The sequence below is a fragment of the Saccopteryx bilineata genome, chromosome 3, assembly GCF_036850765.1.
Source record: "Saccopteryx bilineata isolate mSacBil1 chromosome 3, mSacBil1_pri_phased_curated, whole genome shotgun sequence".
NCBI classification, from domain to species: Eukaryota; Metazoa; Chordata; class Mammalia; order Chiroptera; family Emballonuridae; genus Saccopteryx; species Saccopteryx bilineata.
Window position 1 is genome coordinate 111,984,726 of NC_089492.1, and position 21,691 is coordinate 112,006,416.

The following is a 21,691-nucleotide window of genomic DNA, read 5'->3' on the forward strand; positions in this document are numbered from 1 at the left end:
TCTTTAAGAGAATTTTTAGTTATTTGAATATTAAGTGAAAAATGTTACAACAAGATTTTTTTTAAACACTAACTTTTTTACATCAAACCATAATATCTGTAAGAGGCCTACTGAAATACACTAGCTTTATTTTTAAGAGGTTTTGGTTTATATATTCATAGAATGATTTCAAACTGCTTCCTGAGCATCAAAACTAAATATAAATGCAAGGATTTATATAGGTAATTACCTACAACTATTATAAATGTTTTAGAGATGATATATTAAACTGTGAGCAAATTATGAAACCATAGTCTTATAGAATAAAAAAATAATAGATATCACCTAGTACAATTATTTTATTTTATTTTTTTGTGACAGAGACAGAGTCAGAGATAGGAACAGATAGGGACAGACAGACAGGAAGGGAGAGAGATGAGAAACATCAATTCTTTGTTGTGGCTCCTTAGTTGTTCATTGATTGCTTTCTCATATGTGCCTTGACAGAGGGGAGCATGGCTACAGCAGACCGAGTAATCTGATCCTTTTTTTTTTTTTCTGTATTTTTCTGAAGCCGGAAACGGGGAGAGACAGTCAGACTCCCGCATGTGCCCCGACCCAACCCGGCACGCCCACCAGGGGGCTACGCTCTGCCCACCAGGGGGCGATGCTCTGCCCCTCCGGGGTGTCGCTCTGTTGCGACCAGAGCCACTCTAGCGCCTGGGGCAGAGGCCGAGGAGCCATCCCCAGCGCCCGGGCCATCTTTGCTCCAGTGGAGCCTCGGCTGCGGGAGGGGAAGAGAGAGACAGAGAGGAAGGAGAGGGGGAGGGGTGGAGAAGCAGATGGGCGCCCCTCCTGTGTGCCCTGGCCGGGAATCAAACCCGGGACTTATGCACGCCAGGCCGACGCTCTACCACTGAGCCAACCGGCCAGGGCCGACCGAGTAATCTGATCCTTTGCTAGAGCCAGGGTCCTTGTGCTCAAGCTGGTGAGCCTGTTCAAACCAGATGAGCCCGCACTCAAGCTGGCGCCCTTGGGGTCTCGAACCTGGGTCCTCCACATCCCACTCCAACACTCTATCCACTGCGCCACTGCCTGGCCAGGCAATTATTTTATTTTTTCAGAAGATTACACACATAAATATTTCGTGGAACTAAGCTGCTATCAGAATAAAGTAACTTTCTTTTAAATAACAAAATGACAGCCTGACGGGTGGTGGCACAGTGGATAGAGCATCAACCTGGGATGCCTTGAAACCCCGAGGTCACTGGCTTGAGACCACAGGTTGCTCACTTGAGCAAGGGGTCACTGGCTCAGCTGTAGGACCCCAGTCAAGGCACATATGAGAAGCAATTAATGAACAACTAAAGTTTCAGAATTATGAGGTGACTGATGCTTCTCATCTCTCTCCCTTCCTACCCCGCCCTCTCCCAAGATAAATAAATAAATAACAGAATGACCATTAAATATACAAAATACAATTCTGGTATTTCAAAGATCTTTTCTACTTTGAATCAAGACCAATTTGTATAACAGTCAACACCACTATTTAAACTAGTCCTTCACAATTAAAAACAAATTCTTTTAATTTCTCAATTTACAAATTTTATTTATAATAGATTTTATAACAATGATCTACAGTGCTAATTAAATGTCTTTTTTTCACTTGCCCAAGTTAGGACATGAAATTACTCATCCAATATCTGAACTGCCTCCTTTTTGAAACTGGCTTTCCTAGAACTTGGATGAACCTGGTAGAACAGACAGGATGCGAGGTACACACAGGCACATTTTCCATACTACCAGGCCCATACTTAGTATGCATGTTACAAGTAAAAGTAAGTGTTTCCGCCCAGATTCATAAACAAAACTTAAACATTAAGGCTGTTATAAACGCTAACTCCTAATTGGTCTTAGTTTATTAGATTTCAAAATTAAGCAAGAACTAAATCCTCAATGTTCAGATATCTTCTCAATAAAAATCACAAAACAAGTTCTAAATTTACAGAAAATAACCCCAAAACAAAATTCCAAAGGTTTTCCATCTTTTATCTTGGCAAAACTGGAGTATTTTCTTTGTAATAATAAAAAAAGTAAATGTATTTTTGGATTTTTAATTTGTTGAAAATATGCTTTTAACATTGTACAAATGTATTATACTGAGTAAAAGTTTATGATTTTCATTAGTTCATAAAATTAAAATTTATACTTACCAGGACAAATAGTGCTGTTTTTGCTAGATCCAACTATATTATCTAAAAAAGAAAAACCACATTAAAATCAGTTATTTCAGTAATATCTTGTATTTCCCTGGTACTATAATATATAAAGCACATCTTTGATCATAACACTTTACTCACATAATAACCATTAAGAATTAGTTGCTTCAAATATTATACCTCTATCTATAATCTTTTATAGAATTGGGTATATATGAGAAGTTATTAAAAGACAATGTCATAAGTTTTCTGATAAAAAATGAGATTACAACCAGAGATAAGACTGATATGTCATTTATCTTCTATCAGTCATCTTTCAACAATTTGTATATATCTCTCTATATTCTATAGGTATATCTTAAATTCCGTAATAACACAAATGTTAACAATAGGTGACTTATGCTTTGAATTAAAAACAAAAAAGGTGGAACATTGTAAATAAGTTCTAATTTCTTGGCACACATCTTAGAGCACATCTGTGTAAGGAAATACAAGGATGTATACTGGAGCATTGTTTGTAATAGCAAAAAAGCTTAAAACAACTTAAATGTACATGAGAAGCAGAATGGCTAAATTACAGCATATTCACACAAGATATTACTATACAAGAGTTAAAAATAAATAAGAACTCTAGGCATCAATATAGATAGATCTCAGAGCAGTGATTAAAAAGAAGAAAAATTGCAGATTAATGTGCAATAGAAGTCAATGCACATCAAGTTTGAAAACGTGAAGAGTAATGCATTATATATATGTTGTAATAATAAATAATAACAGAATAACCATTATTTATTACAAATAATGTTGATAAACTCCAAATTCAGTATTCCTTGATGGAGTTCAATGAGAATGAGATAAAGGGGAATGAAAATGGGAAAGCCAATAAGGAGTATATGGATGTCTGTTAGACTAATTTCTAAATATAATATTTCTGTATGCTGGAAATGTTTTATTTTAAAATAAATGTTAAAATACACATTTTAATTCATATAAATGGAACCATTATGCAATAAAACATTTTGTGATATGTTTTACCCATGTGACTATATTTTGAGAACTAGTCAGATGACAGATCAATATTCAATTATTTTAACTGCTTTATAGGGTTCCATTATGTGCATATACCACACTTTAATTTTCCTACCATAAGCAATGCAACAACATTCTTATACCTATATGCACATGAATAAATGTTCCTTAGGTTATATACTCAGAAATGGAATTAATGATGTTATCTGTGTGTGTCCACTCTACAACTTTATTAATTTAGTAACATTCTCTTAACTGACTCAAATCATTAACCAACAGTCTCAGATAATATGTCCTATAAATATCTCATTGTAGCCCTGGCCGGTTGGCTCAGCGGTAGAGCGTTGGCCTAGCGTGCGGAGGACCCGGGTTCGATTCCCGGCCAGGGCACACAGGAGAAGCGCCCATTTGCTTCTCCACCCCCCCGCCGCGCTTTCCTCTCTGTCTCTCTCTTCCCCTCCTGCAGCAAGGCTCCATTGGAGCAAAGATGGCCCGGGCGCTGGGGATGGCTCTGTGGCCTCTGCCTCAGGCTCTAGAGTGGCTCTGGTCGCAATATGGCGACACCCAGGATGGGCAGAGCATCGCCCCCTGGTGGGCAGAGCGTCGCCCCTGGTGGGCGTGCCAGGTGGATCCCGGTCGGGCGCATGCGGGAGTCTGACTGTCTCTCCCCGTTTCCAGCTTCAGAAAAATGAAAAAGAAATATCTCATTGTACAAGCTGAGTTGTATTCTGATCAGAGTCAGTTATATTTGGTAATATGATTACATTACTTAAATATTACAACTAATGACATACAGTGGATTTACAGAATACAGAAAGATAATACAGTAGAACTCAATAAAAATTTGTTGCCAAATCCGGTAGAAACAGCTAGGAATACTTAATGAGAAGTACATAAAACCATAGTAGAATTCTGCACTCAAGCTGCTTAAAAAAATCTTTAGGTTCTTCACTCCACTTTAATAAACTGAAACTAGAAATTGTAGCTGATGAATTATGGGTATAGTTCATACAAGACAGATAATATGGAACTACAATAAAACACATTGAAAAAAAAGCCCTGACCCTGTACAAAATATAAAATCAGCAAATGAGTCAGCATTTAGAGTAAAATGTTTATAGAGTTTATTATTTTAAATTGTTTTCTGCTTGATCCTGCTAGCTTGATTAATCCATCTTCTATTAACTCAGCAGCTTCTAAACCTTGCATTGTGAAATCAGAGAACTTTTACTGTGATGCCAGATTGTTCTCTAAAATGGTGGTTTCCTTGAATTTTTATTTATTTATTTATTTATTTATTTATTTATTTATTTTATTCATTTTAGAGAGGAGAGAGAAAGGGAGAGAGAGAGATAGAGAGGGAGAGAGAGGAGAGACAGAGAGAGAAGGTGGGGAGGAGCTGGAAGCATCAACTCCCATATGTGCCTTTGACCAGGCAAGCCCAGGGTTTTGAACTGGCAACCTCAGCATTTCCAGGTCGACGCTTTATCCACTGCGCCACCACAGGTCAGGCATTCCTTGAATTTTTGAACATAGGTAATATACTGTCTGCTCTTCATATTAATTCTAACAATTTTGGGAACAATTTCCTTTTTCTGCTAAGTGTTTATATCTCTCTTTCTCAACGTGTAAACTTTCTGCCACATTTTCTATACCATTCTCTAACAAAGATAGTGAGAAACTAGGGAAATTATGATTTCATATTACAATGTAAATCTTTCAGCAGTAATTTCCCTGTCATATAAAGAACCAAGTAAACAACCTGTTAGTTATAATATTTATTTCAATCTTAAAAAACAGGAATCATAAAAACAGAGACCCTACCTTTTTCAGATTTGTCTTCTGAAGTATTGGTCAAAAGTGGTGCTGTGAGGACATGCATACAATGGTTGTAGAAGAAATTCAGGAATTCACTTTTTTCAGTTTTCTGAAACATAGAATTTAAAAAATACTTTAATACCGGGCCGTCACCCAGACAGACAGGAAGATAGACACTGAGGTTGCCGGCCTCAAAACCATGCTCGAGTCACACAAGCTTGACAATATTAAATATTTAGCAGGGTCTGTATTTACATGCCTAACAGTAGCACTGGAATTTTATCGACTGTGGATATAATGTCTATTTAAAAAAAAATACTTTAATACCTTTATAATTAATAAAACATGTTCAAGAAATAGCAGTGTGAGTCATCCACAAACAATAGATACTTTAAGATACTATGAAAGAACCAAAAGTTATATTCACTTTATTTCTACAAAATTTAAACATTAACTCTATTTCATATCACATATAAAAATGAAAGCAACAGATAGATCAGATTATATAAAGTTTTTCTGAGCAAATTATTCAGAACAATTTTTTTCAAATATGCTGCAATCTGAAATGCAATGAAAATTAAGCAAAGTGAGAACTTAACTGCTTAAAATGATACCCCAGATTTCAAAATGTATCCAAATTTGAAAACCTGTCAATTCAATTTATTAAGCCACAAAAAATAGTGTAGTATTTAGATCTATTTTCAAAATCTACAAAACCTTATTATTCAGAAACTTGGAAAATAATGGCTTTCAATTTTCTGGACACTACTTTTTTTACACAACTGGTCCCATAAATAGCAATACTTTAAAAATAATATACATGTTCCCAAAAGAGGAGAGAATTTTATAAATGAAAAAAATCCCATTATTTTGAGATAATCACTGTTAATACTTTGGGATAATTCCTTAAGTCTTTTATTTTTATGACTTCTTTTACTAAACAGTTGAGACCATTCTGTACATATTTTTCATTTATTATAATAAAAAACCAACAAAATTTACTAGTTAACCATTTTTACATTTACAGTTCAGTTGAAGTATATTCACACTGTTGTACATTTTGTATATTAATTTTTAAGAAGTGAACATACAGAAGCTTAAGGTCATAAGTAGAAGTGCTAACATTTCACGAAGATTTTATAGATTACAAGATTATGTTTGCTGCAAGTGAACTGCTACTGGAATACCACTGCTACTTGAATACTGAGTATTCAAATAATTATTGACTGCTTTTCAAAATTTTTATATTTACATATAATTTATATATAATTCTATAAAACATCACCTACAACTGACTAGGTCAAAACTTTTTTAAAATCATACAGTAATTTCTTACATTAGTTGTAGCCAACATGTTCTCTGGATCAATTAGAGTACGAAGAAGTCCCATTAACTGAACAGCACCTCCTAGCTCAGGATCAGTATCACAGATCATTTGTTCAATTACTACATTAATGAGAAGAATATCCTGAAAGAAAATGTTTCCATTAGACCTAGTTAGGAAATAGTATAAATATACCAGCTGAAAGGACAAAACCAGAATCACAGGAAAAAATCTCAAAGAATAAATGAACTTATTTAATTTGTTACTTCCTAATGTTTTTCAAAGTTCTATAAACGCACTAGAGTAAAAAAGGTATTTAAAAATGCAGAGCATGCTACATATACTTTATAAGACCAATAATACAGTGGAAAATAAAATCATTTACCAGTGATTCTTGTTCACTGGAGGCTCTAACATTCTTATTCTAGGTTTTGGTGTCAGTTATGAACTTAGAAGTTGACTAAACAAGCAAGATAACATATCATGTGACTTCCCAACATAGCTCATCTTAACTTCTATTTTTTTAAAAAAATTTATTGAATGATTTTAGTGAGAGGAAGGAAGAGAAGGAGAGAGAGAGAAGGAGAGACAGAGAAAGAGACAGGAAAACTGATCTGTTCCTGTATATGCCCTGACTGAGGATTGAACTGGCAACTTCTGCGCTTCAGGGTGATGCTCTAACCTACCAAACTATCCCGTCAGGGCTTATCTCAACTTCTAACTAGAAAATCTTTTCCTCATTTTAAGCTGTTAAGTTGCTATGACATGGTTTTATTGGTTCTTAATTGTGTTAAATTCACAAACAAATAACATATTATTTTTGGATAACATTATATTAAATTGGGAAAGGGCTAGCAAAACAAAATAATAACAATAGTACTATGTACTGAAGCTTTCTTTCTATGTGTTATTTTCCAGAATTCTTCTAAATTAAGACATTTATCTTTTTTATTTTTATTTATTTTTTTGACATTTATCTTCATTCCATGCAGTTGCCTTATTTCATCTCCTTCAGTTACTATCTTTCTTCCCCCGCCAATAATAAACATTTTCAAGTCCACTGAGTTAATGTCAAAACTATTTATTCTTTTTTAAGCAAGAGGGAGAAAAACAGACAGAAAGGCAGGCAGGAAAGGAGAGAGATGAGAAACATGTACTCATAGTTGCATCCCTTTAGTTGTTCATTGATTGCTTCTCATACATGCCTTGACCAGAGGGCTCCAGCCGAGCCAGTGACCCCTTGCTCAGGCCAACAACCTTGGGCTTAAGCCATTGACAATGGGGTCATGTCTATAATCCCACACTCAAGCTGGTGAACCCGAACTCAAGCCGGCAACCTCTTGATTTTGAATCTGGCCGGTTATTCAGTGTCCTAGGTCAAGCAAGGCTCTATCCACAACACCACCGCCTGGTCAGGCTCAAAACATTTTTGATATGAACAATCGTGTCCTAATTTAATGCTCTTGATTTCTACTTTAAAAAGACAAACAGAAGACAAATTTTGTATCTGCAAGCTGCTTTGTTGCTCTGTATACTGACCCAAAAGCAGGTTACTAATATAACAATAAGTCTGTTTGGCATTAGATCATTATATAACACATGTATGTCCATTCACCCTCTGTGAAGAATTATGTACTGGGTTTTTTTCCCCTCTTTTTGTTAGAAAGGATTTTTTCCTCTTTTTAAATGGCTCTTTTTTATTATTTTTATTTTAATTGTAGAACTTACGAGACAAGCGTCAAGAGTAAGTCTTAGAAGGATGTAAGAGAGGGAATCTGGTCATTTTTTAAAAATAAAACATCATTCAGACTTAAATATAAATAAAACGGAAATAATGTAAGTTATTTATTCTTTCCCTGCGGACCGGTACCAAATGGCCCACGGACTGGTACCGGTCTGCGGCCCAGGGGTTGGGGACCACTGATCCAGGGCATCCAGGAAATGCTCCTTGACTAACTGCGCATGAATAAAATAAAACCTTTACTAGGTAAAACTATTATAAGTTGATTATCTTTTCTTGTGTGATAAAAACATAATATTTATCCACTTAATACACTTTTAAGTATAGAATATTGTTAACTATAGGTAACATGCTGTATAGTAGAGATCTCTGGGCCTTATTCATACTATATAACAGAAACTATTATTTATATATATATATATTTTTTTTTTTAATTTTTTTTATTTTTTGTATTTTTCTGAAGCTGGAAACGGGGAGAGACAATCAGACAGACTTCCGCATACGCCCGACTGGGATCCACCCGGCACGCCCACCAGGGGCGAAGTTCTGCCCACTAGGAGGCGATGCTCTGCCCCTCCAGGGCGACGCTCTGCCGTGACCAGAGCCACTCTAGCGCCTGGGGCAGAGGCCAAGGAGCCATCCCCAGCGCCTGGGCCATCTTTGCTCCAATGGAGCCTTGGCTGCGGGAGGGGAAGAGAGAGACATAGAGGAAGGAGGGGGGGTAGAGAAGCAAATGGGCGCTTCTCCTACGTGCCCTGGCCGGGAATCAATTCCGGGTCCCCCGCACGCCAGGCCAACGCTCTACCGCTGAGCCAATCGGCCAGGGCTCTTATTATATATTCTTGACTAATACCTTCCCATTTCACCCATTCCCCATCCCCTGGCAGGCAGTACCATGATATCCGATCCTCTGCTTCTGAGTCTATTTTATATTTCTCATACAAGTAGTATAATGTAGTATTTGTCCTTTGTTTGGCTTATTTCACTTAGCATCATGTCCTCCAGGTTCATCCAAGTTGTCAAAAATGGCAGGATTTCCTTTTTATATTAAGGCTGAATAATATTCCATTGTACAGGATGGATCAAAACTAGATTTACAGTTGTAGTATGCAAAAGAGTTTACTCTTGTATTAATATAATTATTGTATTACTTGCCATACAAACAACTGTAAACCTACTTTGGCCCTACCTGCTACATAAATGATACATTTTCTTTATTCAACTGTGGATGGCCACTTAGATTGTTTCCATGTCTTGGCTATTGTGAATAATGCTGCAATGTATATGAGAGTGCAGATCTCTTCAAAATCCTGATTTAAATTCCTTTGTTATTTTACCCAGAAGTAGGATAGCTGGATGATATTGTAGTTCTACTTTAATTTTTTGGAGAGACTTCTATACTGTTTTCTACAGTGGTTGCAGCAATTTAGACCCCTACCAATAGTGTAGAAGGGTTCTCCTTTCTTTACATCCTTGTCAAGACTTATTTTTTTATTTGTTTGTTTGTTTATATTAAGTGAAAGGTGGGAGGCAGACAGGCTCCCTGACTGGGATCCACCCAGCAAACCCCCTAAGGCAGGGATCAGGAACCTTTTTGCCTGAGAGAGCCATGAATGCCATATATTTTAAAATGTAATTCCATGAGAGCCATACGATGACCTATGTACGTTATGCATTATCCAATAAAAATTTGGTGTTGTCCCGGAGGACAGCTGTGATTTGCTCCAGTCACCTGCAACCATGAACACGAGCGGTAGGAAATGGATTGTAATACATGAGAATGTTTTATATTTTTAACGTTATTATTATTATTTTTTATTAAAGACTTGTCTGCGAGCCAGATCCAGCCATCAAAAGAGCCACATCTGGCTTGCGAGCCATAGGTTCCCAACCCCTGCCCTAAGTGCAATGCTCTGCCTGGCTGGGCTATTTTAGCGCCTGAGCCAAGGCCATTCATGCCAGGGCTGTGGGAGCGGAAGAGAGAGAGAGAGAGGAGGGGTGAAGAAGCATATGGTCGTTTCTCCTGTGTGCCCTGACAGGGAATCAAACCTGGGACTTCCACACGCTCTCTACCACTGAGCCAACCAGCCAGGGCCATCTTTTGATTTTTTGAGCCAACCTGCCATCCTAAAGGTTATGAGGTAGTATCTCATTGTAGTTTTTATTTGCATTTCCTCAGTGATTAGTGATGTTGAACACCTTTACATATACCTGTTGGCCAGTTTTATGTCTACTTTGAAGAAAAGTCTACTCAGTTCCTTTGCCAATTTTTAAATTAGGGTGTTCTTTTGCTATTGAGTTGTGGGAATTCCTTACATATTTTAAATATTAACATCTTGTCAGCAATTGTACACAAACTCTACACTTACTTCCCAACCCACATACCATGTTACTGACATCAGAATTTATTTTTTGCACTGTGTATCTATTAACAGACTTTTAGTTATTTTTAATTTTTTTTTTTTTAATTTTTCTGAAATTGGAAACGGGGAGGCAGTCAGACAGATTCCCGCATATGCCTGACCGGGATCCACCAGGCATGCCCACCAGGGGGCGATGCTCTGCCCATCTGGGGTGTTGCTCTATTGCAACCAGGGCCATTCTAGCGCCTGAAGCAGAGGCCATGGAGCCATCCTCAGCTCCCAGGCCAACTTTGCTCCAATGGAGCCTTGGCTGCAGGAGGGGAAGAGACAGAGAAGAAGGAGAGGGGGAGGGGTGGAGAAGCAGATGGGCACTTCTCCTGTGTGCCCTGGCCGGGACTCGAACCTGGGACTCCTGCACGCCAGGCTGATGCTCTACCACTGAGCCAACCGGCCAGGGCTTATTTTTAATATTTTGTCTTTTACCTTTTATACAAGGAATAAAAGTGATTTATATACCATTGTTAGAGTATTACATTATTCTGTATTTGCCTATACTGTATTTACCTTCAGCAGTGAGATTTATACTTTCATATGCTTTTTTGTACTGCTGTTCAATATTCATTTTTTTTCTTTTTTTTAGCTGAGAGGAGTGAAGATAGTGAGGCAGACTCCTAAATGTGCCCTGATCAGGATTTACCTGGCAACTCCATCTGGGTCGATGCTTGAGTAATGAGCTATTTTTAGCACCTGAGGTTGATCCGCTCCAACTGAGCTATCCTCAGTGCCAGGGGCCATGCTCGAACCAATTGAGCCACTGGCTGTGGGAAAGGGAGAGGGAGAAAAGGGGAGAGGAAGAAAGGGGAGAGAGAGAGGAAGAGGGGAGAAGCAGATGGTCAGTTTTCCTGTGTGTCCTGACTTGGAATTGAACCTAGGACGTCCATATGCGGGGCCGACACTTAAGCCACTGAGCCACCAGCCAGGGCCTAATATTCTTTCAATTCAACTCGAAGAACTTCCTTTAGCACATCTTATTGAGGACTAGTGGTGGCAAACTCTCTCAGATTTTGTCTGAAAAAGCCTCCTTCATTTCTGAAGCACAACTTTGCCAGTAAAGTATTCTTATTGGCAGTTTTTCTCTAACAGTAATTTGAATATATCATTCCACTTTCTGCAGGCCTGTGAAGATTTTGCTGAGAAATAAATGCCCAATAGTCTTAGTCTTCTTATGGGTTGGGTAGTTCCCTTGTATGTAATAAGATTGTTTTTGGTTTGAATTTGGTCTTATTGCTCTCAGAATTCTCTGTATTTCATTGTGTGTGTGTGTGTGTGTGTGTGACAGAGAGAGACAGAGAGAGGGACAGATAGGGACAGACAGACAGGAAGGGAGAGAGATGAGAAGCATCAATTCTTTGTTGTGGCTTAGTTGTTCATTGATTGCTTTCTCATATGTGCCTTGACTGAGGCTACAGCAGACCGAGTAACCACTTGCTCAAGCCAGCGACCTTGGGCTTCAAGCCAGTGACGTTTGTGCTCAAGCCAACGACCACTGGGTCATGTCTATGATCCCACGCTCAAGTCAGATGAGCCTGCGATCAAGCCGGTGACCTCGGGGTTTCAAAACTGGGTCCTCTGGGTCCCAGTCCGATGTTCTATCCACTGCGCCACCACTTGGTCAGGCTCTTTGTATTTGATTTTTGACAGTTTTATTATAATGTGTCTCTATGAAGATCTCTTTGGGTTGAATCTGGGGACATAAAAGCTTCATGCATCTACATGGCCGTAACTCTCTCCTAATCTGCTACAAAATGTTAATAATTAGGGAATCTGGGTGATGTATATATAGGACTTCTTTGTACCATTATAACATTTTTGTAAATATAAAATTACTATAAAGCAGCCTGGCCTGTGGTGGCGCAGTGGATAGGGTGTCAACCTAGAATGCCGAATCACCAGTTCAAAACCCTGGGCTTGCCAGATTAAGGCATATATGAGAAACAATCAATGAACAACTAAAGTGAAGCAACTATGAGTTGATACTTCTTACTCTCCTACCCTTCTCTCTCTCTCTCCTCTCTGTAAAATCAATAAATAAAAATCTTTAAAAGAAATATACATGTAAAGTTAAAAAAGAACAAAAAAACAACTAATGCAATTTTAATAAATAAAATGTGACCTCCCTGGCCAGATAGTTCGGTTGGTTGGAACATCCCAGAGCACAGAGGGTGCCAGTTCAATCCTTGGTCAGGGCATATACACGAACAGATCTATGTTCTTGTCTGTCTCTCTCCCTTCTTCTCTTACTAAAATCAACAAATAAAAACTAAAAAAATAAAATGTGATATATTCAATACAAAAATATTGAATAGTCAGCCAACCCAGAGATTAACTTATGTATTTTTTTGACTAATTTTTATGGCAAATTTCACCCTCTAGAACTATTTTGAATGAAGCAAATTCCATATATATAATTCTATAAATATTTCAGTATAAAATACTTAAAAAGTATTTTTAGAAGCCCTTTAAAAAATAAAAATAAATGTTAAAAAATAAACCCAACAACTATATCTCAATAAAAAAAAATCCAAAGCTATTATCAGATCTAAAAAATTAACATATGAGTTTATTCCTAAGTGAGAAATACAATGAAAATACTTGCCAAAATTAAGCAGTTCAGCAATAGCTGTCTTACTTATACAGTCAGATTATAAAAGAAGTTTACTGGCTGTTTCAAAGGCCATTAGCATAAAAATATGTGAAATCTGTGGTATTATGAAAATGACAGCAATTCCTGCTAAATCTGTCCTTACAGCTTGGATAGAAATAATGGCTATAGTAAAAAATTATTTCTTAGAGTCTCAACACATATGTTAATATTGGAATCCATGCTCCTAAAACTAAATCTCTTTCATAGTATTAGAAAGAAGAGTTTGAGTTCTGTGCATTTATTGAAAAAAAACAACAACAAAAACCCCCCACAAAAAACATCAAAATATCAACAGCCCACTGAATACACATGTACGTTATTTCTTTTTTCTTTTTGAAGGTTGCTGCAAACCCAATATAGAATTCAGCATGTAGGATCCTTTAGTTTGAAAATCTTAATCATAATTTATCCCTTTTTGTGGGCTAAAAATTATTTTGATGCAACAAAATGTTTAAATAATAAAATCGTCAGATATCAGAAAATTCCGTGAAATGAAATATGAGAAAGGGACTTTTTATAGTTAAAAAAAGTAGCTGCTTTCCTAAGTCTCATGCATCAGCTAAATGTAAACAAGAAAATAATTCTACAAAGTAAATGAACAAATGAAATTGAAACAGTCTCATAGATACAGAGAATGGATTGATGGTTACCACAGGGGGTTAGGGTGACTGAGTGGAAAAGGTGAAGGGCTTAATAAGTACAAGTTGGTAGTTACAATACAGTCACAATGATGTAAGGCAGTGGTCCCCAACCCCTGGGCTGCGGACTGGTACCGGTTCGTGGGCCATTTGGTATCGGTCCGCAGAGAAAGAATAAATAACTTACATTATTTCCGTTTTATTTATATTTAAGTCTGAACGATGTTTTATTTTTAAAAAAATGACCAGATTCCCTCTGTTACATCCATCTAAGACTCACTCTTGACGCTTGTCTCGGTCATGTGATACATTTATCCGTCCCACCCTAAAGGCTGGTCCATGAAAATATTTTCTTTTCTTTTTTAATTTTTTTTTTATTCATTTTAGAAAGCAGAGGGGGGGGGGGAAGAGAGAGAGAGAGGAGAGAGAGAAGGGGGGAGGAGCAGGAAGCATCAACTCCCATATGTGCCTTGACCAGGCAAGCCCAGGGTTTCGAACCGGCGACCTCACCATCTCCGAAAATATTTTCCGACATTAAAACGGTCCGTGGCCCAAAAAAGGTTGGGAACCACTTAAGGTACAGCATAGAAAATATAGTTATATTACAAATTACAAATAATATTGTAATAACTATGTATGGTTCCAGGTGGGTACTGAAAATAGTGGGGAAATACTTCATAAAGTATTATAGATGATTGTCTACATACTATACTGCATGCCTGCAACTAATGTAAAATATTAAATGTAAAGTATAACTGAAAAATTTAAAAAAACCCAAAATAGTTCTAATGAAAATAGAAAGTTAAGAATTCTTCAAGTTTGCCTGACCTGTGGTGGCACAGTGGCTAAAACATCAACCTAGAACTCTGAGGTCGCCGGTTCAAAACCCTGGGCTTGCCTGGTCAAGGCACATATGGGAGTTGATGCTTCCTGCTACTCCCCCCTTTTCTCTCTCTCAAATGAATAAAGTCTTAAAAAATATTTTAAAAAATAAAATTATTTCCCTTAAAATAAAAAGAATTCTTAAAGTAGTAACTTACTTGTCTCATGATCTGAGAAATTTTATAATGAATACCTTTAATCACACACATCACTAAGGATGAAACACTGAGTATTACTTTCAAAGTTACCTTTTATAAAGAATGTGACTAAGATAAGACTATTAACAGGGAGATAAACTAGGTATTTATTTCTTTAAAGTCAGGTGAGCATTACCTGGGTTAAAAAAAAAAAACACCTTAAAAAATATGTCTTCTATTTTTTTCCTACTGCCTGAACTATACCATTAGGCCAAACTGATTCTAAATAAAATTGCTTTGAGAAAAACACCAGAAATATCAGATAGATGTAAAAATCTAAGTTAAGAGATTAAGCATAAAACATATAAAACGACTAGTTTAATTCAATAACCCAGGTAAAGATCAAACATGAGGATTCAAAACTTTTAAGAAGAGACAAATATATTATAGTTACTTCCTACTCAACACTAAAATATATATATATAATATAAGAAAGAGTACTTAAATTACAACTATATGATCATTTTGTTTTAAAAATTTTAACAAAAAAGCGTAAATATTTCTGTAGTGGAGAGACATATATGGTCTCATTAATTAAACAATCATCCCCATTAAGAAAGTAATACACATTTGAACATAGTGAAAGTAACTTTTTCGTTATAATAAGTTGTTAAGTGTCTAACTTATGGGCTTGAAGTTATATTTCATCAGCACTTGAATCGTTTTTTAAGGCCAGCGTGTAAAAATCTGATTCTATGACAATTTATCTCAGTGTTAGTTTGAATATGCTTTTTTTTTTTAAAACAATCAACCCAGTTGCCAACTGAATACAATGCAAATACATTGGCACATTATTCTGGACTTGTCAAAATCACAAATAATCAGAAATCTATTATGTATTTTGCTTCATAAAAGACTAAGATAATAGCCATACCTTTTCTCAATAGTTTGCAAACAACTATACAGGTAATTCAATAAAACCAGAGAATTACTACTTACATCATCACTCTGCTGGGCTTCTTGCATTACAAATTCTCGGACCATGGACGGACTAAACTCTACTAGATAAGAAAATATATCTGTTGCAGCTGATCTGACTTGCAAATCATCCATGCCCTGATAAGAGAAAAATTAATTTACTTAGAGACTGCTAAGAAATGTTACGCTTGTGCTTTCCTTTCCCCCAAATCTATGTATACCTCCAACATTTTGGACTTAATTGTACTGTAATCAAAATACATAACCTCTCTTTTTCTTTCTTTCCTTTTACAAATATTAAAAATTTTCAGGCAGCTAAATGATTAGTTTCTGCCAGTTTTTACCACCACAAAGATAAATATTCAAAGAATTTAAATATAAGAATCAGCTCAGCACAGGATTATAAAGCAATGCTTTACAAATGCTATAACAAATGTTTTCTTTTAGGGGAGTTGGGGGAAAAATTCTTGATTTAAATATATGCAAAAATGAGAGGAACTGTCTCCCGGTTAAGGCTTCAAAACCTCCCAGAGTCTGTCTTTGGTCCTAGATTTGCTGGTTACTTTACGCCTTAGTAACTCAATCTTAATAGAGGATGCTTCTGCAAATACTTTGGGCATTTTTATTCTTTTCCACAATTTCATTTTCTTCCTTTCTTCTCTTCCTTCCTTTCTTTCCTCATCTTTCCCTTCCTTTCTTTCCTTCTCTCCCTCCCTCCCTTTCCTTCCTTTCTCTTTCTTTTTTTACAACTTACTTTCCTTTTTTTAAAAAAATTTACTTATTGATTGATTTAAAGAGAGGAAAGAGAGAAATATAAATTTGTTTTTCCACTTATTTAAGCATTCTTTGGTTGATTCTTGTATGTGTCTTGACTGGGGGTATTGAACCCATAATCTTGGCACAATGGGAGGATGCTTTAACCCAAGGGTAGTCAACCTTTTTATACCTACCGCCCACTTTTGTATCTCTGTTAGTAGTAAAATTTTCTAACCGCCCACCAGTTCCGCAGTAATGGTGATTTATAAAGTAGGGAAGTACCTTTACTTTAACAAATTTATAAAGCAGAGTTACAGCAAGTTAAATATAAAATAATAATTTTTTACCAAGTACTTTATGTTGGATTTTCACTAAGTTTGGCAGAATAAATCTTTATAAAACAACTTACTATAGTTAAATCTATCTTTTTATTTATACTTTGGTTGCTCTGCTACCGCCCACCATGAAAGCTGGAACACCCACTAGTGCAGGGGTCCCCAAACTTTTTACACAGGGGGCCAGTTCACTGTCCCTCAGACCGTTGGAGGGCCAGACTATAAAAAAAACTATGAATAAATCCTTATGCACACTGCACATATCTTATTTTAAAGTAAGAAAACAAAATGGGAACAAATACAATATTTAAAATAAAGAACAAGTAAACTTAAATCAACAAGCTGACCAGTATTTCAATGGGAACTATGCTCCTCTCACTGACCACCAATGAAAGAGGTGCCCCTTCCGGAAGTGCAGTGGGGGCTGGATAAATGGCCTCAGGGGGCCGCATGTGGCCCGCGGGCCATAGTTTGGGGACCCCTGCACTAGTGGGTGGTAGGGACCAGGTTGACTACCACTGCTTTAACTAACTGAGCTATATCAAGCCAAGGCCACAATGTAGTTTTCTAAGGTAGTAATTCTGAATGCTTTGACCCTTCAGCACGTGAAGAATACATGGTTCGTAAATTAAAAAATCTTTGGGTGATTCTGAAAACATTCTGTGACTCAGCAGTTCTCAAAGTGTGAAAAGGCTCCTTTGAGGAAGCGCATGAGATTAAAACTACTCTCATAATAAATAATATGAGGGCATTAATGGCCTATATCACTCTCAGCCTATCACAAGTATAGTTAGATTTTCAAGAGGCAAATGACATGTGATAACACAATAAATTAAATGCAGATGCTGCTATGAGATTCTATTTTCTACTAAGCAAGATATTAAAGGGATTGGCAAAAAATGTGAAACAATAGCATTCTCACTACATATCTCTGTTTTGGAAAAATTATTTTTTCATAAATGTTATATATTTATGTTAGCATATAATGGGTTATTATTTTAAAATAAATACTTCAAAATTTTCTTTTTAAACTTTTCATCTAGTATTTATACCAATGGATAAAAATCATAGATAAAAGTATGAGAACCACTGCTTTAACCTCATATTGCAGCATGAGCCCCTTTGATTCAGTTTGCCCTCACTCTACTCACTATTTTAAAAGGGAAAGATATTTTATTAGTTGCTATGAAACATACTTAATATTGTTACAGAAGAGAAAGTCTAGTAAAAACATGGGATTTTTATTCACCTGAAGCCATATTATAAGCAAGTGATTACATATTAATATTATAAATTTAAGTTAATAAAAATCTGAAGATTGAAAACACTCTTGTAGTAATTCACTATTAAGAGAATAACTTAAATTATAAAATTCAATATACATTACTATAACAGATACTTTCCATCCATAATATATTACAAATTTGCGATTTCAAAAACATGAAGAAAAGCTGTATAATTACCATTACAATTTCAAGAGCAGGAAGAATCCCCAACTTTGCCAAAGTTTTGAAAAATGCATCCCTGTTTTGAGGTTGTAATGTCTGAGAAAATGCACAAAATTCCTTGAAAAAATTAACCTGCAATGTTAGAATGGACAGTGAGACACTGATACACATAAAAATAAATTTAAGAGATACTGTGATGTGAACAACAGTGTGAAATTCACCATTCTCAAGTAGTTTGACTTCTAAGAGAGTCCTGGCTCCTCAAAACCTCTATTAAAAAACACATTAGAAACTAATATCCCATTCAGTAAACCTTGCATTAAAAAATTTAATCTCTAAAGATATTATAGTGTACATGTTATATGTGGAGTCTCAAGTTATATATATTATTCTCTATGTATAATTACATAGTATAAAAGGCCATGTAAGGCAGATATTTTGAATTAGAGCATTATTTTCACAGAAACCATGCTATAATAAACAGTGGCTGGGTTTCCAGGGAGCCTTCAAAAGTATGATTCAAGTTTTAAGAATCAGAAAGGACATTATAGATTCCATAGTCTAAAGGACTAATTGCACAAATAATAAAATTGAGTAGACTATTAATAAATAACCACACCAAAAGTGACTTGGCTGATTTTAAATCAGCAATCTTTCATTTCGTCTTAAAACCGAAGTATCTGATTATAATATTACAAAAAGTAACAAACATTGGTAAACAGTTTCCCCAAGGCATGGTTTATATCTCAAAAAAGTGGTTACAAACACATTCATAAGAAAAAAACATTTCCAAGAAGCAATTATTTATCATTCATCTATATAAGAAGCATTCTCCCAACCACTTATTTAAAAAGAAAAGTATCTCAGCCCTGATGGTGGCTCACTGGATAGAGCAGGGGTCGGGAATCTTTGGCTGAGAGAGCCATGAACACCACATATTTTAAAATGTAATTCCGTGAGAGCCATACAACAACCTGTGTACGCTACACATTATCCAATAAAAATGTGGTGTTGTCCCGGAGGACAGCTGTGATTGGCTCCAGCCACCCGCAACCATGAACATGAGTGGTAGGAAATGAATAGATTGTAATATATGAAAATGTTTTATATTTTTAACAAACTATAGAAATGATCCCTGAAAGTATAGTCTTTGTTTTATATTTTTAACGTTATTTTTTTTATTAAAGATTTGTCTGTGAGCCAGATGCAGTCATCAAGAGCCACATCTGGCTTGCAAGCTATAGGTTCCCAACCCCTGAGATAGAGCGTTGGCCTGATGTATGGACGTCCTGGGTTTGATTCTGATCAGGGCACACAGGAGAAGCAACCATCTGCTTTGCCCCAAACCCTGCCCCATCCCCATATTTTCCTCCCTCTTCTCCTCCTGCAGCCAGTGGCTCGATTGGTTTGAGTGTGTGCCGGGGTGCTGAGGATAGCTCAGTTGGTCCCAGTGCCATCAGCCTCAGATGCTAAAAATAGCTTGATACTCAAGCATCAGCCCTGGTCAGAGCTCATGTGGGAGTCAGAAAACGCATGAGTTTGTAGTTTTGGCCTAACTCAAAACACATGATCAGATTTGGGGATTTGTAAGGCACACAATTCCCTCAAGGAGGGGGGAATCTATATCAAAATATCCTAAGAAATTTCTAAAGTATATAAAACAGTAAGTTGAAGAAACTTTGAGAATAACCCTTTATAGTATAATTTAAGTATATATCTTTCATCTGAATAGTAATTATAAAAAACTCTTTTAACAAATTCAATATTAAAAGCCTACAAGCCAAAAGAGTAAGTGCTCCTTAAATGTCTGAATTTCAAGAAATAACTTACCAATTCACGCCGTTTATCATCATCTGTAGCCTCATCTGTTAATTGTGCAAAAACTTCAGACAAAAACTTTTCATCTTCCTACACCAGAAAAGAACGTTAATTTAAAAAATAATTTTAATTCTTATAAAATATTAAAAGTATAAAGTTATACTCATTTATAAACTACACACAAATTATAATACAATAACTCCAGAGTATAGTTATAATTTTCAAACCTTGACTACACCATTCACTATTAGTTACACATACATTAGTATTTTATTTGATCAGAAATCAGATTTTATTTGATATAGAACTCTTTGGAAACAAAAATAAATATTCTAGAAGTCACATATAAATACTCATTTACTTCAACTTAGAGCCTCTTTAGCTCCTTCTTGGGGTCTATTTACTCTTAATTTAAACGTAATTCGAACAAATTTGAAGATTTAATTGTCAGTCCACAGCAGATTAAAAAACAAATTACAAATGTAAGTATAAATGAGATTGAATTCTGGCAGCAATAGATTAAAAAGACTTTTAAAACACAGTAACTTATGAAACTAGGAATTCTGGTATAGAGCAGCGATTTTCAACCAGTGTTTTGCAAGAATTTTTAAAACATGCAATAACTACTATTTAGCCAGAGGCACTGATCTCTTTTCTCTTAGATTGTCAAATAAAGAGTGACAACAGCCAACACAACACTAGCTGTCTAGTGTGAATAAATCAAAATAATACTTTTTTTCTCAGATTGGCAAAAAATAATTTATTTTTTTTGTGTGTGCCATAGAATTTTAGTAATTAGTTATGTGTGCCATGAGGAGTCAGAATGATGTTTCTTTTCTTGCTTATTTTCTTGACTTCTTTTGACACTTACATTTTCACTTGCCTTATTTAACTCATATAAAGCAGATTAATACTCAAATTTAAGAAGCTACAGACATGTATACTAGTTAGCCAGAAGGTTTATCTGGAAATACCTGATACGTTGCCATAAAATTTTTATATGGAAATTTTAGGAGCTGGATTTTAGGAAATGAGCCCGTAGAGGCCAATGACCATAAGTTTAACTACTTTCTTTTCATATCCTATTGAAAACAGAATTCTTTTTTCTTTTTCAAGTAAAGAAATTTTTTAATTTATTGATTGATTTTAAAGAGACAGAGGAAGTGAGTAGGGAAGGAGAGATGGAGAAGGGGAGAAAGGGAGAAAGGGAGAAGGGGAGAAGGGGAGAAGGGGAAAAAGGGAGAAAGGGGGGAAGGGGAGAAGGGGAGGAAGGGGAGAAAGGGAGAAGGGGAGAAAGGAGGAAGGGGAGAAGGGGAGAGAGGGGGAAGGGGAGAAGGGGAGAAAGGGGGAAGGGGAGAAGGGGAGAAAGGGGGAAGGGGAGAAGGGGAGAAAGGGAGGAAGGGGAGGAAGGGGAGAAAGGGAGAAAGGGAGAAAGGGAGAAGGGGAGAAGGGGAGAAAGGGAGAAAGGGGGAAGGGGAGAAGGGGAGAAAGGGGGAAGGGGGGAAGGGGAGAAAGGGAGAAA

The 21,691-nt window shown here is 36.3% G+C and overlaps 1 protein-coding gene across 3 annotated transcripts in view; it reads right to left on the reverse strand.

The window, feature by feature from the left end:
* PPP4R3B (protein phosphatase 4 regulatory subunit 3B) overlaps positions 1-21,691 on the reverse strand; it is a 62,991-nt gene that overhangs the window by 22,521 nt on the left and 18,779 nt on the right. For all 3 annotated transcript variants that reach the window (XM_066267159.1, XM_066267158.1, XM_066267160.1), the window contains exons 5-10: positions 20,182-20,259; positions 18,367-18,483; positions 15,834-15,950; positions 6,382-6,513; positions 5,052-5,154; positions 2,193-2,234 (exon numbers count right to left, since the gene is read on the reverse strand). In XM_066267159.1, coding sequence (XP_066123256.1) covers positions 2,193-2,234; positions 5,052-5,154; positions 6,382-6,513; positions 15,834-15,950; positions 18,367-18,483; positions 20,182-20,259 — 589 coding nt within the window. The remainder of the gene's footprint in view (positions 1-2,192; positions 2,235-5,051; positions 5,155-6,381; positions 6,514-15,833; positions 15,951-18,366; positions 18,484-20,181; positions 20,260-21,691) is intronic.